Source organism: Triturus cristatus, chromosome 2_1, assembly GCF_964204655.1.
Source record: "Triturus cristatus chromosome 2_1, aTriCri1.1, whole genome shotgun sequence".
Lineage (NCBI taxonomy): Eukaryota > Metazoa > Chordata > Amphibia > Caudata > Salamandridae > Triturus > Triturus cristatus.
The window spans coordinates 932731654-932748763 of NC_140581.1; the positions used below are offsets into that span (position 1 = coordinate 932731654).

A 17110-nucleotide genomic window follows, 5' to 3' on the forward strand; every position below is an offset into this window, starting at 1 on the left:
GTAGGGCCTGATAGGAGGGCTCTAAGGCTATTAGAACATTCCACCCCTAGAGGGCAGAATGTTCGATTCGCAAAAACAAAGGTCTTTCTGAGCCGGAGGGGGTTTAAATCCCCTCAGGCTCAGTGAGGCCTTTGTTCACAGCAGCAGCTGTGAAAGGAAAACAACATTGGAATGTTGCGCTCCGGGCTTCTACCGGCCAGTAGATGCCCGGAGCACTCCATTGTCTACAATGAAGTGCTCAACATTCCAATGTTCTAATTATAGTTTAGAATATCTTTGAAGGTGTTAATGCTATTTTACTACGATACGTATTTATGATATGTATTTGTTTCTTTGCAGATTTGTTGTGAATTGGAAGAGTATCAGAGTCCTTGCTTGGAGCTGGAGCCTATTGAATATGGATGTGACCAGATAATGGTTTATCACCAAGAAAACTGTTTGGTTGCCTGTGACCAGATTGTCCTATTGCTTAAAGAAGCGATTAACAGACGGCGCCCTGAGATGGTTCCAAACAGCAGAACATCCTCGACAGAAGCTGTTGCTGGGAGTGCCCCGCTCTCGCAGGGATCATCTGGCATCATGGAGCTGTATGGCTCCGACATAGAACCACAGCCAAATTCTGTAAATTTTATGGACAACCCGCAAGATGCAAATGAATCTGCACAAGTGCAGGTGGATGTTAACGTAGACCTTGTCAGTCCTGACAGTGGATTAGCTACTATACGAAGCAGCAGGTCGTCCAAAGAGAGCTCAGTTTTTCTCAGTGATGACAGTCCAGTTGCCGAAGTTGGTCCTCACCATCATAGCTTTATTCCTGGTTTTGACTCATATAGCCCCATCCCAGAGGGGGCGATAGCGGAAGAGCAACTGGCAATGCAGTCAAGGAACAACAGTGACAACTTTGACTTGTTTGGCTTTGATTTAGTCCCAGCATCGGGCATTCGATCCGAGTCATCAACACATTCAGCAGATTATTCCATGGCAGATGACTTCTTCTTTCACAGTGATTCATCAGAAGGACAGCTACCTGCTATGCCAGAAAAACGTGACAAGGAGCTTCTATTAGTAAATTGCTTGGCTAATTATTCAAATGAATTGCCGGTAGCTGCAAATGAGAATGCCAGCCTCGTAGAATTTGATGATGGATATAAATGCAGACAGGAAAGTCCTGGGAGATACTCTGAAAAAAACTCTAGTCTGACTGACTTTCTGGATGAGGATACCACCTCCTCTAATGAAATGAGAATGAATCCAGAGATAAAAGTTCCTCCAACACCAGTGAACAGTTTTGTGGACAGCTCTCCCCTGGATAATGCCCCTCCCTTGTTTTGCCCTTTGGATGTGATTGACAAAATAAATGAAATTAGCACAGATGATCACTCGCAATCCAAGTTTAGATATGCCAGATGGTGGGATGGCATTGACCTTAATCCTAAAAATGCTTTATATGCTGCTGATGCCTGGAGTTCTAGTGAACTAGAATCTGTGTTTCAAAGCCCCGATTCAGGGAGAGATCATAGTGCAAGTCCATTACTACAGGATACCTGTGATCAAATAGTCATAAAGTCTATGTTTCAGCCAAAGCAAGGTGAGCAACTAGATCATATTGAAGCAGACCAAAGAAGGAGTCAATTTTCCCAACCTCTTTTTAACTACAGTGATTCTCGGAACCAAGACATTCAGACCCTACAAACTGACTCACTTCACCCATCGAAACAACAAATGGATGACTTTGCCAATATGTGGTTCCAAGATCAACCTCTTCATACAAAATCAGAGCATTGGGGAAATTCTGCTGACAGAAGGCACCGACATGAAAGTGCAAAGTATGATATCTGGACAACATTTGAGGAAGACGACACCACTAAAGTAATGGATAGTCTTTGGAAAGCCCCAGGAACTGATGTTAAAACCTCAAAGAATACTGTTGATGACTGGGTTGTCCCTAAAAAAGACTCACCCATCTTATCAAATATCACACCTGCTAATGATAGCACAGATAGTCACACATCGCCAAAGGTTTGGGACATAGAATGCGTAGTTGAAGACCAACACACAATGGAAAATACAAATGTTATTGACAAATTATCAGGAAGTTCAGACTTTATGAGAAAAGATCAAAATATGTTGCTTAAACCTTCTCTAAACTCAATAGAACCATGTAAAGAGTCATTGGATGATTGGGACGTTTATGGAGAAAATTCAGGGAACGCAGCACTACTGGTTCAATGTCCCTGGGAAGATCCCCTACTGACGTATCGATGTTTGGACTTCAGCACATCCAGTGTAGGCAAAGATGTGGTTGTTTCTCCACCGGACACCAATTATTCAACATCCGACTCCTACATTTCACCAACTTTCTTGGGAGATGATAAAGAAAATGGGGATGGCCAACAATTGAAACAAGGTGTTTTTGAGTTAGAGAGAAGTAGCTCTAGCTCAGACGAAGCAAACCTTTGGCATAACCAAGGAAAAAACTCTTCTGAAAACCAATCATCAAACTCTGAAACTGTAGACCAGTGGATTTCGTCCACCGAGGATGGTATTCAGTCAACCTTACTAAGCTGTGATGCTGCTGTAGTAAATAGAGACAAGGCTTTAGAACTTCCTGAAGTAAGGGTTTCTAAATGCTTTTTGTACGCTGAAGAACACAGTCTAATTAGTTCTGAAGATTCTGCAGAAATTAAATTCAGTGAAACAGATAATCAGTCTCCTCCTGCTAATCTAACTACTGAAACTAGTCCAACAGCTTCTAAAAATATTGATTTATACAATACACCTCACCCTGAGGAGGTAACTGACATGACTGCAGGCTTCAGCTTTTTTTCTGGTGCCGGTATCTTTATGGATGGGCATTCCAGGGAACGGAAAATGCAAACAGCTGGGGCGGAAACAGTTGAGTCTGAAAGTTGGTTTTCAGAGCCACAATCTAATCCATGGCTTTCAGAGAAAAATATCTTAACAAGCCAAGAGAATGTTCCTTGTACAACCACGACAGACCAAGACAATGATGCTTTGTGGCTCACCACTTGCAATGAAATAGATACACATATGCAAGGAACATCTTCAGCAGTTTTATCAAATCAGCCATTGCACACAAATTCAGAGAGAAATGCTGCAATCCCTGGTCTGTTTGCAGTACTTCCACGCAGTGATAACCTGAACAAGCAGGAAGCCTTGGAAAGTGGTCATGAGACCTATTTGCCTTTTGAAGAAACTGTAATACTTCCCTGTAACCTCAATCCTGACAGTCTGTTTATGTGGGATACAGATCTGCAGGTAGTTCCTGAATCTTATGCTGTACAGCCCCAAGAAAAAGTTCCAGAAGAAGCTGATTATTCTTCAAATTTAGATATATGGAAGAAAGAGGAGTACATTGGTAGTGACATTTCACGTGCAGCGTCTAACAATGCTGATCAACGACCTACAGAGGATCAAACTTCAACAAGAGTCATGGATGATAGAGATTCTGATAAAACTGACATTGGTGAAAAGATCAACGTTGAAGGTTCACTGGGAATGCAGGTGACTCCGGGTGTCTGGAATCGATCTCCATCTGATAAAGGTACACCTGCGCCAGTGGAAAAGAGTCACCAAATAACTGACGAATTGCAGGAGCAGGGTTTAGCCCGTCGGAGTTCTAATTTGGGAGTTTTGGATGAGGCAGAGTTTTGGAATTCTGAAGCCTGGTCTTCTTCTTCTAGCTCAGAGTTAAGTTATGCTTCAGATGAACCAGTTTTGCATGAAATTGATCAGAAAAAAACCATTTGCAAAGAAAACTCTGAGACACTACACAGTAAGAACAAAATGTTGGCAAATAGTGTAGAATGTGGTGAAAAATATCTTGAGGAGCATGAAACTGCTATACATTTTGGGACAGAAAATGTTTTTAACAATACAGAATGCATGGCCTCACATCAGATTTGTCCTTCAAATTGTAATATTTTGCATGAACCTGCGAGTGTTGGAAATGAATTAATTAGAATAAGACCTGAAAGTAGTAAGGCTCTTGGGTACACACAATTCGAGGAATTGTTTCAACAAGGGGATCAAGGAAGAAGCTCTTGCAGAGAAGACAATGTTTGCAGTGGGTCATCAAATGAGTATTCACAGTCAAGTGTGTCAAGTCCAGATATAAGCGATGCTGCAGAAAAGGTCCCCCCATGGGTTACAAAACCAGTTACCTTAGATGACACTCTTTCTTATAATGACAATGTAGAATTCTGGAGTCAAGCAAAAAACAGTGACATAAAATGCGAAGATGAAATTGATCACCTCTGTCATGGCATTGAGAATATCCTTCATGAAGACAACAATTGGAGCACTAGTCACAAAGTTCCTATAAACCTGGATATTTGGAATACACAGATTGATGTTGACACAGAGTCTACTTTAACAAGTCCAGAGGCAAATGAAAATTCAGAGCTCTCTGAGGCTCCGGCGGTAGATGCTGAAACAATTTCCAATCATGAAGAGGCGGGTCAAGCAGATCCCGTAACGAGATGGTACCATGAACAGTCCACTGCAACGACGCCCGGCACAGAGGAGGACGAGCCATTTGCAGTAAGTGCGACAAACTTAGAAGTAAAGACCACTGCGAAAACATCTAGTTTTCCAAAACAAATTTCTGATTGCTGGAATCCTTTCTCGGATGAGACAAGAGAAGTGGAAGAAAATTGCTCAAGCCCAGACACCATTTTGAAAACAAACAATGTTGCTGAAGCCAATAGTACTCAGGGGCCAGCCACAGAATGTGAACAAATTGATTCTTCACAAGCTCATATTCATTTTAATAGCTCGCCCTGTAGAGAAATGCCCCTGACCCCAGAAGTGTTTATAAAGAGAACCTGTTTCAATGAGGAGACCCTGAATAATCAAACCGGTCAGGGGGCAACCTCTGTTTTACATCGAAAGCCATTTATTACGTTAACAGTCTGCAACCAGGAAAATATCAAAAGGGAAGAGCCCCAGGATGCTGCTGGTGGATGTGGACTGGAGCAGGAACATCAACAAAGAACTACGTCACCTAGTTGGACTGTCGGCAACCCTTTGCGTGTCCAATTAACAAGCCTTTCCCAAAATCCACAATTAGAAAACACCAGCCTCCCATCCTCACTGTCAAATGAAGGTGATAATTCAAATCTGTGGCAGAAAGAATGGTCGAACGCCTCCAAAAATGGTGAACTCGTCAGCCATTTAGACCCCTTGGAAACAGACCAATCACAAACTACCAAGCCAAAATTTGAGGTATGCTGGGATCATGAGGCACTGCAACCTACCTTTGTTCCTGACATTCTTCCTGACCATGTGCAAGAATATAATCAATTAGTCCCAGTGGAACCAGATCTGTGGAACAATGCCGAACATTTTTATACTTTTGAAACAGAAGCTGAGAACCCTGATGTGGTTCACTTTGGTGACAGCAGCAGCTTGCAAGCCTCAGGCAGTCCTGATGTGTGCCGTCACTACGACACTATGCACATGTCCACGCGGTCTTCTCTAGCTTCAGTAGGGTCTGAAGAGGAAGGAAGCCAAGGCCATCATACAACTCCCGAGGAGCTCCACCAAACAGCTGACTCCCCTGAGCAGCAAACACCATCTTACAGAGTTGTGTGTGGCAGTAATTCTGTAGGTCAACCTCTTGTTGAACCAGCCTTGCGCTCATTGATTTCCCCCAACACTCATTGCGTGCCTGAATTCAGCGAATTTCTTAGGACAACAACGAGGAGCGATAGTGAACATGAAGATGACCTGGTTCTAGAACCTGGAATCGAGGCAGTGTCAGACTCTTTCAGACAGGAATGTGTGTCATCTCTCGAGAACCTAATGGGTACCTTCCATTCAGACAGCACCCCGGGAGTCTGTCAGGAGTGGACTTCACCTGATCCAGATAATTCTGAAAGTCAGTCAGAAATCGCCACTTCCTTTCCAACAGCGAATGAAAAGAGAGGGGGTAATGGCGCATTTCCAGACAGTAAACACATGTTAGATTGTCAACATGGAGGAGAGCTTGTCCAAAATTCAGAGACCTTCACAGGGAATGGAAGGCAGTGGGTGAGCCCAAAACATGGAATAGAGTGCGAGTCCACCATCAGTGCACCAGACATGGACGAGGCACTAGTCATATCAACGTTCTTGGACAGCGACGACGAAGAAGCAAGAAATTGGGACAGAGATACATATCTGCAAAAACACACTCAATGTAGGGATGAATTTACTGCGGATGACGATTTTGAAAGCGAGCAGCAGAATGAAATCTGGCCACAAAAATGTGCTGAAACACAGATTGAAGTGAAAACCCTTCCAGTCTCTGTTCCCTGTACTATGGAGGCTAAACAAGTTGCCAGAGTTACATCTTTAGAGGAGCAATATTCTGCTAAAAGTGATGTATCCGTGCCTTTTCCCTTATCCACGAGGCAAGGAGAGACATACTACCCACTCACAGGAGGTGTTAACGCCTCAACTCCTCCTCACAGCTCTGCAGAGGTAGTTGAGGACGAGCTGCCGCCTGAACTGTTCACTATTGATTCTGGGAATTCAGTGTCCTCTGATGCCTTAAAAAAACTTGAAGCAGATATACAAATACACTGCATGGATGCACCAGAAGGTGGCAGAGGAAGACCATTTTGCGGTAAGAAATTGCTATTATGAAAATATTTCTCCTCTGTACTAGTTTCTTCGAGGAAGTGATATTAATCTTGCATTTGGCAAACATTAACAGAGACTCTCTTTATAGAAGCCTGGGCCCTGAACCCCCGGGGTGATGTGACGTCTACCAGGTTTTGACTTTGAAAACTTTATTCGATCTTTGCAAATAAAGATCATAAACGTACATAAAAACAAACAAATCAATCAGGCCCAATACAATGCCCAGCATTTCGTTCCCGGGTTCATCCTCATTTAAGTGTCAAAGCCGAGTACATTTTGAGTATCCAAAATTAAAAGCAGTGCAACATAGGTACAACGAAATACATTTGATTAAAAATAGAAATTATCAAAAAAATATATAAAAATGATCATCCATGATCAAGACCCAACTGTTTCCTTTTGCCCATGCACGCCCACCAATAGCGTGCCACTGCATAGCAAACTAGAGGATCGAGCAGTGACTTTAGGAAATATAGTGCGACCCGACACTGTTCCTGGTTAAGCCGCTTTAAAATCGGGGCAATATATTCCTTTCTTTCTTTCTTATAAAATCCGCAAAAAAACATTAAATGAAGGCCGGACTGAGGGGACTTCCCATCACAGGGACACTCTGATAAGTCTGTATGTTTGAAGCGTTTTGACGGAAAAACCAACATCAGTGGAAGGAGGTTCAGACAAAAGCGAGTTAAAATGAACTTGTGTTGTGGGAACAGGATATCCACTAGGTATGAATAGCCGCCCTCTACCAGAGGGGGGACAAATTGATAGACAAGGACCGATTGTTTAGTGTAATTCCTCTCTCTTCTAAGGTATTGGGCCCCCTTAATGAAAATATCCACCAATTTTTCCCTAGAATTTCTGCAAGCTGTTGGATCATTTAATAGTTCTTTTTGCACTAAATTTGTCAGTTCCTCCTCTACATAATTTAACCATCTAATTTTGCCGTGGTTCTCAAATTTTAGGCAGTCTCTAATAATATTTTGAGTTAAAACCAAAGTATCTCGCCTCCAAATGGAGCGCCACAGGAGAATCAGGGACAACCTAATTGAGTCTGCAATATAAGGTACGTCCAACTCAATATGTAAAATGTAGTTCGAGTAAGATTGCGGTAAGGACACCATAGACTTAAAAAACGTATTTTCAGTAACTTGCAATGAATCAATAGGGCACAGCCCCCAAACCCCTGCCCCATACGTAGCTGCAGACTTTGCTTTGACCTGATAAATCTTCTTAATGGGGTCTAATGGCTTTGAGCCCAGTTTATGGGAGAAGGCCTTAATCGCCGTTATACTTCTCTCGAGTCCCAACACTCAACCCTCGGCCAATTGTTGCCACGATAGTTTTTTGTCTAGAAGGACCCCCAAATAAGGGAAGGAATTCACTATCCCGATTTTACCCGAGTCCATATAAAAACAAGTTTTTTTAGGTCTCGCTGAGTCAGCGCGCATGCGCTGCTCGGAGAGACTTTTGTAGATGAGTTTTCAAAGTGCTGCTGGCTGGCCTAGCGCTTGCGTTCACGCGAGCGTGCACGCTCGCAGCCGGCAGCTTTGCAATGTGTACAGCCAACCGCGATCACTTTCACTTGCACGCGCAGCCTACTTTCACTTTTCGCGCGCGCGCGCGTGCACCACTTGCGTTTCTTGTTATTCACACCATTTGACCAGTCTCGAGAACTACATAATCGCTAGTGCTTGTTAATTAAAGACTTGAAACCTTTAAGCGCTTGCTTCTTTCTCTAAACGCTTCCTCGTGTAGTGCTAATACCCTGCATTTTCTGTCACCCTGCAATCATTCTTCCGGGAATGTGTTACTTACAGATCAGGAGCCCGAGGTATTGTATGCTTCCGTCCTTTTAAGCGCTGGTTTCACAGATGAGGACAAAACTAGGAGCCGTAAAACATCAGTGCCCTATAGCAGCCGACCCTAACCCCTCTGAGGGCAGAAGGACCGCGACGTCAATTCGCTGGACGTTGCGCGAGTGGCACTCTTTCAAAGTTCAGTGTTCCGACAATGCCCTCTTCCGGATGTTCCCTCCCCGTCGGAAACAACTGGAAAAGACCCAGGAGTGCTGCAAGAAACTTACACCAGATGCATTAAAGCCCTGCACATCGTTTCCCTATTGTGTTAACTGCGTGTTTAGTTCGCTACCTGTGGGGGAGCAAGGGCGCCCCCCAAAAGCACATCTCACCGTAAACATACAGTGAGAGGAACTGACGTTTTACAAAGTAAGCAACAATAATATATACTACAGACTGCAGACTTTTTCACCACAGAGGCACCACATTCAATCACGGCTTATTGTCTGGGCAACAACAATGCTTCGCTTAGCTCTGCTGAAGCTCCTCCTTCTCTCTGAATCTCCACCTTCTCTCTGTATCTCCACCTTCTTTCTGCATCTCCTCCTTCTCTCTGTATCTCACCTTCCATCCCTGTTAATGCCTCGTGCTCCCCTGCATTCTCTTATCTCCCCAGGATTCAATCTTTCTCTTCTTATCCTCCGCCCTATTGCGAGCTCTTTCATCTTTGAGTTCAGCAGTCATTGTTCATTAAACTACTTATCTTACTTCAACCTAAACTGTCTGCCTGCCTCTAATCTTCCTTTCTCGCCGCATGTCCCATCCGTGGACGCTCGTTCAGATCTCTCCCATTCGACGGGAGCGGGGTGGGGGGGCATGGCTAGACAGAGACGAGCATAACTCAGGAATTTGATCTGAACCAGACTTATTCCTAATTATAGAGGGTGATTATTTTTTGTGACAGGGTAAATTGATTTGCTGTAGGTCACGTTTAATGTATTTTTCATTTTACAGTTCTATATATGTAAATTATTATATGTTAAGCCATCAAAGGAGACGGTGATTAAAAAACAGACTCTCACCCAATATTTAGTAGAGGTCAGGTTCAGACTGGACTATAGAGCAATCAGGGCAGCTGTGCCCGGTGCGCTGATCTGATAGATCAGGGTGTGGGCCATATTTTTTGCTGTTTGTGGGCATGTTTTATGGTCAGGTGGGCAAGTGTTTACTGTGAATTTCCCAGACATTACCACAAACATTGCCTGCAGAAAACACAAATGCATGCAACCTTACATCCCGTGTAAAATACCAATAAATTGTGTCTTAAATGTTCCAAACTGGCCTGATTTGCAAATATGGGCCACCCTTTTAGCTGGTTCGCTAATGGGGGCCACTTTTATTTTGGTGCCCGGGCCAATTTTTTGTCCTAGTCCGACCCTGAGTTTGGGATTTTCTACCCCTGGAGGTCAGAAATTTACAGATATTCGACTTAATAAAGACACGAAAATAACTTGGCCTGACAAATTTTGCAGATACTCCCCATCAGAGAATATCCAGAAATTATATTACAAAATTACTTACTTAGCTCCTCCCCTTCTTTGCCTCAAACCTCCTTTTCCACTACCATTGACCCACACTCACTAGGAAAAATGGTGGGTTTTTCTGTTTACACGGTTTGCATAACCATGGACAACTGGGCACAGACGCGGAGGAAAGAGCACCTCTGGTCCACTGTGTGTTGGTGCACCCTGAAATACATACATTCACACTCTGCATCCGTCTACTGACATAGAGGCGGCTCTCTTGAGAAAGCAAAGTGCAAACCGGGCTTAGCGGCCCTCATTTGCGCACCCTGCTCCCTCACACACACTTGATTTCCCCATGCCACATGCCCAAGTGGGAGAAGTAGTTCATCAGAGTTCTGTCCCCCTCTAAAATGGAGTAGTAATTTCTTAATTTCTCCAATCCAAGAGGTCCTCAGTCCACCTCTTCATTTCACAACCAATGAGGGTCCACGCATTTATTTGAGTCTTGTCTGTTTGGTTGCACTTGCACAGCCTGTAGCGTTTCTGAATGTGATGAATCCTTCTGCCACTGCTACCATGCGAAGAACCTCAGGGTCAGATATGGTGTAAGAGCACCAACCACACTGAAGTGCCAGTATTTTTCTTCAAGGGCTACTATTCTCAGCACCCTGTTGAGTAACAACATACATGGAATGCAATGCTAGGTAGTATGGGGTAGGTGAACAAACTTACAAGAGTTTTGCCACTGTTTACAGCTCAGTCATAGCCCTTACCTCCTTAAAATCATTAGTGTCTTCCTGATTGGTGGCGGTTTCACTGATTCCGTGGCTAGTAGAAGGGAACATGCGATAATCAGTACAGAAAAGAATTACCCTAAAATCTACCTAAATAGGTTCACATTGCAAAAATATTTTCAAAAGGAAAACATAAGATGAGGATGAACGATGTAGACATGGAGACTTCTGCTGATTGACACCCCAGAAATGCACTTCACAAACTTAGAACATTTGTTTGTGGGAAGATGTGCAGTTCAAAGAGCTCTGTAGGAAAGGGGGGATCCCCCTGGTCCCTTAACCTCTTGGACAAGGCAGCAAATATATTGAATGTACTTTTAACAATTCCTTCGTGTGAGTAAATCCCCCTGCCCACAAGAATCAGAATCAATTAGGAAGAATTGCAGGAAAAGTCAGAACATTTTCGTATCTTAAGCATATCAGTAGTTTATCACAGATGGTGGTGAATACTGTATACAACACAAAGTGGAGCTGGTTTGTGACCTTTCTTATCTTTTATTTCTGATACTTTCTTATTTCATTCTACCATGTTTCCACAAGAGCAGCCAACACATTTCAGCCCTTAGGGTTCGCAGCCATGGGGCTTTTCTCAAGGTTGTACAATATCACCAAATACATGATAAAACCATTCCTAAAACAAGCATTGGCATAGCCAATAGGTCTCACCCTTGGAACCTTATAAGTGTTTAGACATGCAACAGTTGCTGTTGTTGCACCAAGGATGTTGTGCTGCATAACTGAATACTTATAAGGTCCCAAAGGCGAGACATATTGGCTATGTCGATGCTTGTTTCACTTGTTTTCCTGCCCGACCGCTATTACAAAAGATTTAGCTTGATTAACTTGGAGGTCCAATGATTCCATAAAGGATGTTTAGGCTGAAATGAGAGTCTGAAGGCCTAGCCCTTTTCTAGCAATCAGTACAGCATCATCAGCATATGCGAGGATGGGTAGTGGGAGGGAATCAACCACAGGGACATCCAAGGTCGTACTCACAAGCGCCTTTTCTACTCCGTTCATATAGATCCAAAAGAGGAATGGAGCCAGGACGCAGCCCTGCCTTACCCCCTTTAAGATCTTAAAAGGGCGGGTACATTCCTCATTTTTCCCATACCAGACAGTTGCAGTAGCGTCTGAATATAGCTGGCCGATAAAGTTGATAACAGGGAGGTCACAGCCCATCTCCTCCATTATGTGCCAGAGCTTGGAGTGGGAAACACAATCAAATGCTTGCGAAAGATCCATAAATGCACAATATATTTATCCACCCTTCTCTCTGGAGTATTTATCCATAATTAGAGAGAGATTCAGACACTGGTCAATGGTACCTCTTCCTTGCTGGAACCCGTACTGTGCTTGCATTAAGGCGTTCTTCTCCTTCGCCCATAACTCCAGCCTCGATAAGAGGAGTTGACCCATTAATTTAGCTGTAGTATCTAAAAGAGAAATTGGCCTATAATTCTTAGGACTCCCCCTATCAGCCTTCTTATGTATTGTGACAATAAAACTAGTTTTCCAAGAACGTGGCGTGCCTGAGCGGGCTATATTATTAAAAACATTAGTTAATAAGGGTACCGAAAGGTCTATGTTATCCTGAAAAAAGTCAATTGGTACTCCATCACGGCCCGGTGCCTTCCTTCAGGACATGCTACCAGCCCAGCCCTCACCTCTCCCAGCAAGAAGGACAATCTGTCTTGTTCACTAGTGTTAGTGATGTGAGGGGGTAAAATGAGTAAAGTGTTGGGAGGGAAGATATGAAGAAGCAAGAAATTAGAACAGAGATACGTATCGCCAAAAACACACTCCATGTAATACATTTACTGCGGATGCCGATTTTGACAACGAGCAGGGGAATGAAATCTGGCCACAAAAATGTGCTGAAACACAGATTGAAGTGAAAACCCTTCCTGTCTCTGTTTCCTGTGCTATGGAGGCTAAACAAATTGCCAGAGTTTCGTCTTTAAAGGAGCATTATTCTTCTTTTCCCTTATCCACGAGGCAAGGAGAGACATACTACCCACTCACAGGAGGTGTTAACGCCTCAACTCCTCCTCACAGCTCTGCAGAGGTCATTGAGGACGAGCTGCCGCCTGAACTGTTCACTATTGATTCTGTGATTTCAGTGTCCTCTGATGCCTTAGAAAACACTTGTAGCAAATATACAAATACACTGCATTGATTCACCAGAAGGTGGCAGAGGAAGACCACTTTGCGGTAAGGAATTGCTATTATAAAAATATTTCTCCTCTGTACTAGTTTCTTCGAGGAAGTGATATTAATCTTGCATTTGGCAAACATTAACAGAGCGTCTCTTTGAAAAAGCCTGGACCCTGAACCCCCGGGGTGACGTGACGTCTTCCAGGCATATGACAAAGAGATAGCACTTTGGCCTTCAGGAATCTTAGCAATGCAGATCTATTGCAAAATGCTGACTTGTGTGCATTTTGGTTTAGGAAAGACTTGGTTTTAAATTATTTTTCTTTATTTGTCCACAGAAACTAGCAGGAGGTTTCCTGCTGAGATGGAAATGAATGGAGAAAAAAGCTCTGAGAGCGAAGAAAGAGATACCGGGCGCGCGAGGATACGCTCGGTTGACGACACAAATGACTGGATTGTTATTGGTGCTTCAGATCCAAGGAGCTGGCGCGAGGGCTCCCTGGAGACAGCAGCAAGCTCGCTTTCCTCTGAAGGCACTGATGTGGTGGTAACTAAAGAAAGAGAGCACCAGGAAGGCCTATCGGCGGGCTGCTCGGATGCATTTCAGCCAATCTCCATGAGAAATGAATGTCAAACCCAATCCACTTCCAGGCCCCACTGGGACTCTTATCAGGCAGAAGAGGAGCAATTTTCTGTGAAACAACCCCTGGGCGTTGAAAGGGGGTGCCAGGAAAATGTAGAACACGAACAGAGCTGGGCGATGGTTGTAAACCAAAATGAACTTTCGGAAACTTCCCCCGGCAGGACAAAAACAGACTGCTGGGCGGCAGGACATTCTGTGAGAGAAAAGGATGCTATTTTGAATGACCACTGTATCCCTGAGGCACAGAGTGGACGTGTAACAGACACAATTCAAGGGGAAGATTGTGAGCAGAGTGAACACATTGCTATGAGTGGCTTGTCAAGAAAGGCTATCTGCTTGCCTTTTGGGGACACTGACAGTAAATCAGGTCTGCTGTCTCAGCAATTTCCTGCAGGTGGCACCAAATCCAAACAAAAACTTAAAGAAACGACGTTTTCCCCTGTTAACATTGAGAAAGAAAATGGTGAAAGAAATAAGTAAGTGCCACCTTTGTCATTCTGTTTCTCTCTGTCTTGCTCACCCTCCCTCCCTCTCTATACCACTTGCTCTCTCTTTCACAGACACATACACTTACACACTCATTGCCTCCCACTTCTCGTCTTATTTCTCTCTCTTTCAAGAATATGTTTAGTTGCAAAAAATTTTTTTTATATAATATTCAGATTTTTAAATATTTTAGGGAAAGTCCTTTTTTTTTACATATGCAATTATCATACCGATTTTTTGCCGCTGTAGTAAAGGCAGACACAACGCTCCTTAGGAAAAGCTGTTTTGTATCAGCAATAACTTTCCCGCCTTCCTAGATAAATCTTCACCAAATTCTGCAACGTAAAATAAAGCGCACTCACTTTTATGCTGCCAAGTTTAGTGCAGACTGATCAAGGGAGGGGAAGGCGAAGTTTACAGCAGGTGTGGGTGATCTCAGAAAATGCTTTTCTTGTTACATTGGGAATTCCCATAGGTAACTTTCTCCGGGGGAAACTAGAAACTTGCTGAACAAATATTCGCCCAGGGGCATATTTACAAGCCCTGTGTGCTACCGGAACGTCACTTATGGTGACGTTCTGGTGATGCACAGGACTTAGCCATATCTACAAGGCTGTGCAAAGCCATCTTGTGTGGCTTTTCAAGGCCTTGTAGATATGGAGGAAGGCGAGGCAGCTCAAGTGCCTGCCTTGCCTTATTCTGCATGAAAGAGGCGTTCCATGGGTGTTGCTGTGGGTGTTCTCACGCAACACCCATGGATTTTGACGCTGCAGCAGATTTACAACATCAGGCAAACCTGGGGCGATCATGCCAAAAACACAGACACTTTTGCACCATGGTGCAAGGGTGCCGGCGTTGGCGCACAGCTGAAAAATGTGAGCTAGTGCTGGCTGAAAGGTCAGGAATGCACCGTATCTTGTAAATACAGTGCATTCCTGTCCTTTTGAATTAGCGCAGGACAGCGCAGCAATATGATTTGTGATGCTGCCGTACGCCAATTCCTTGGATATATGCCTCTTAGTTTGGAAAACATGTCAGGCATGTGTTTCTTAATCTCTCACTTGTGCGGTGCTTACCCCCTCAAATACCAGCCCTTGTGCTCTGTGTTGCTCCACACTCCTCCCAGCTGGTATGTAAAAGTACAGCAACAGGTATATTTTTGCAAGGCTATGGCCAAAAGGCAGACTTTAAGGTATGGTGCTGCAGTCACTTCACTGGCAGAGGGTGTAAATCACATGAAGGAAAAGGAGATGCCTCTTCTTCTGGAAGCCCATCATTCTGTTCCAAGGCTTACTGCAGATGACCTGATTGCTGGAGCATGTTTCAGTTTTGAATCCTCTGAAAAAAAAAAATTAGGCCTTGGCAATAATTTTCGTTAAACCTCCCTTATTCTTTTTTAATTGTGTTCAGAGTTTCCTGAATAAAAAGTATTTGAAAAACAAACCATGCCATTTATAAAGACTGAAAATATTGAATTCAATGTACAGTTTGAGATACGCTTTTCCTCCAATATTTTGAAATGTTGTTTCTTTTTTTGAATCAGTCAAGCGGTGGCAAAGACATTAGATTGGCACTCACATAAGTTGAGACATATTGGCTGTTTACAATGCTTGTGTAGACAGCAGTCAATCTGTTCCCCATGCATTTATTCATGAATATCAAGCTGGTCACAAATCAAAAGAAGAAATGCAAAATAAACTGGTTACATGAACCCTACAACAGGGCGCAATATATGGCAAAAATATTGACATGGTCTACCATATTTTTTTCTGGAAGGAGGGATCCCATTTTCAAACAATTAACCCTGATAGCAACAGACGTCTGAAGGAATATACATAGATGGCAGCAACGCATGAAATCTAGGTAATGCTGCAATGCTCTGGGTCAAGAAGAGTGTTGCTCTGAAAATATCATTGCTTCAAAAGTGTGCAACATATGACTATGAAGGACACTTTATTGGCCTTGCTGAAAGATAACCTCCTCAGAAATTGCCTGAATATATTGAAATCTATTCAAAAAATGTTACACACTTCGTAAATACTTCGGTAAAATGATGTATCCTCCTTTAATCGACTTTATTTAGTACTGTGAATTATATTGCTTTAATATTTTATGTCAACAGGGTTGAGACTACCCATTGGGTGGGCATATGACACTTTTGTTGTGGCAACGTTTGATAAGTAATTAGTTTCCCTAATACATTTCACTTCCCCTGCTAGTTTCCCTCTTCTCTGCAGTGGGTGGCCAATTACCTGCAGATGTTTTCCGTTTTGCTTTCAGTTTATGTTACTGGTCTTACACGAATACTTTCCATTGAATTGTGTGCTCCCTTCTATCCTCGAGATGACAAGGTTCAAGGGGGGGGGGGGGGCAGTTATTGCTCCCATACATGCCCCCTTATGAGGATGTCTTAAGTTTATATGGCCAGTTGCATGATTCATACTTGTTTGATCTGCGTCCCTTTTTCACTCAGAACAACCAAAATATGTTTACATCTATTGTAGGACATCTTTGCAGCTTATGACCACGAGAATTGGTGTGAACAGGGTTTTAAACATTCTTATAGTACGTTATGCAAGGCTGAGTGCGAAGGCTTGGACCATATTTTCTTCAAATGTGTTGAACTTTATGATTGACCAGCCACTGCAGCTGAGGCTAATGAAATGGAAGGGTGGACTTTTTGTTCAATGGTATGGATATGAATTTAATTATTTCATTTGCATAATATTTGAATGAAAGTCATCTTAAAGCAATAAACAAGGTGTGATTTGGCAGCATAGTACAAGATATGTATAAACAATGTTTACATTAATTGTACACTTAATTTATAACAGAGGTTTACATTTTACAAAGCCTTAACTCAGAAGGAAAACTGATGAAGGAGTTAATGATGCCATAAAAGAAGAGTTAGGCTGAGGCAGACCAACACAAAACAGAACAGAACAGAAACAATGGCTACCTGCAACTACTCTTGCTTGTTGTGGGGTAGCAAATCCCTCCAGAAGGTCAGATGGAACTGAATAAACAATGCAATTATGACCAAAAAATATGATAAGCGCT

General features: G+C 43.1%; 1 protein-coding gene across 1 annotated transcript in view; it reads left to right on the top strand.

Moving 5' to 3' along the window:
- Positions 1-17110, top strand: part of LOC146866111 (protein prune homolog 2-like) — a 1273164-nt gene that overhangs the window by 864644 nt on the left and 391410 nt on the right. Inside the window, exons 8-9 of the mRNA XM_085633391.1 lie at positions 340-6631; positions 13260-14040. Coding sequence (XP_085489517.1) covers positions 340-6631; positions 13260-14040 — 7073 coding nt within the window. The remainder of the gene's footprint in view (positions 1-339; positions 6632-13259; positions 14041-17110) is intronic.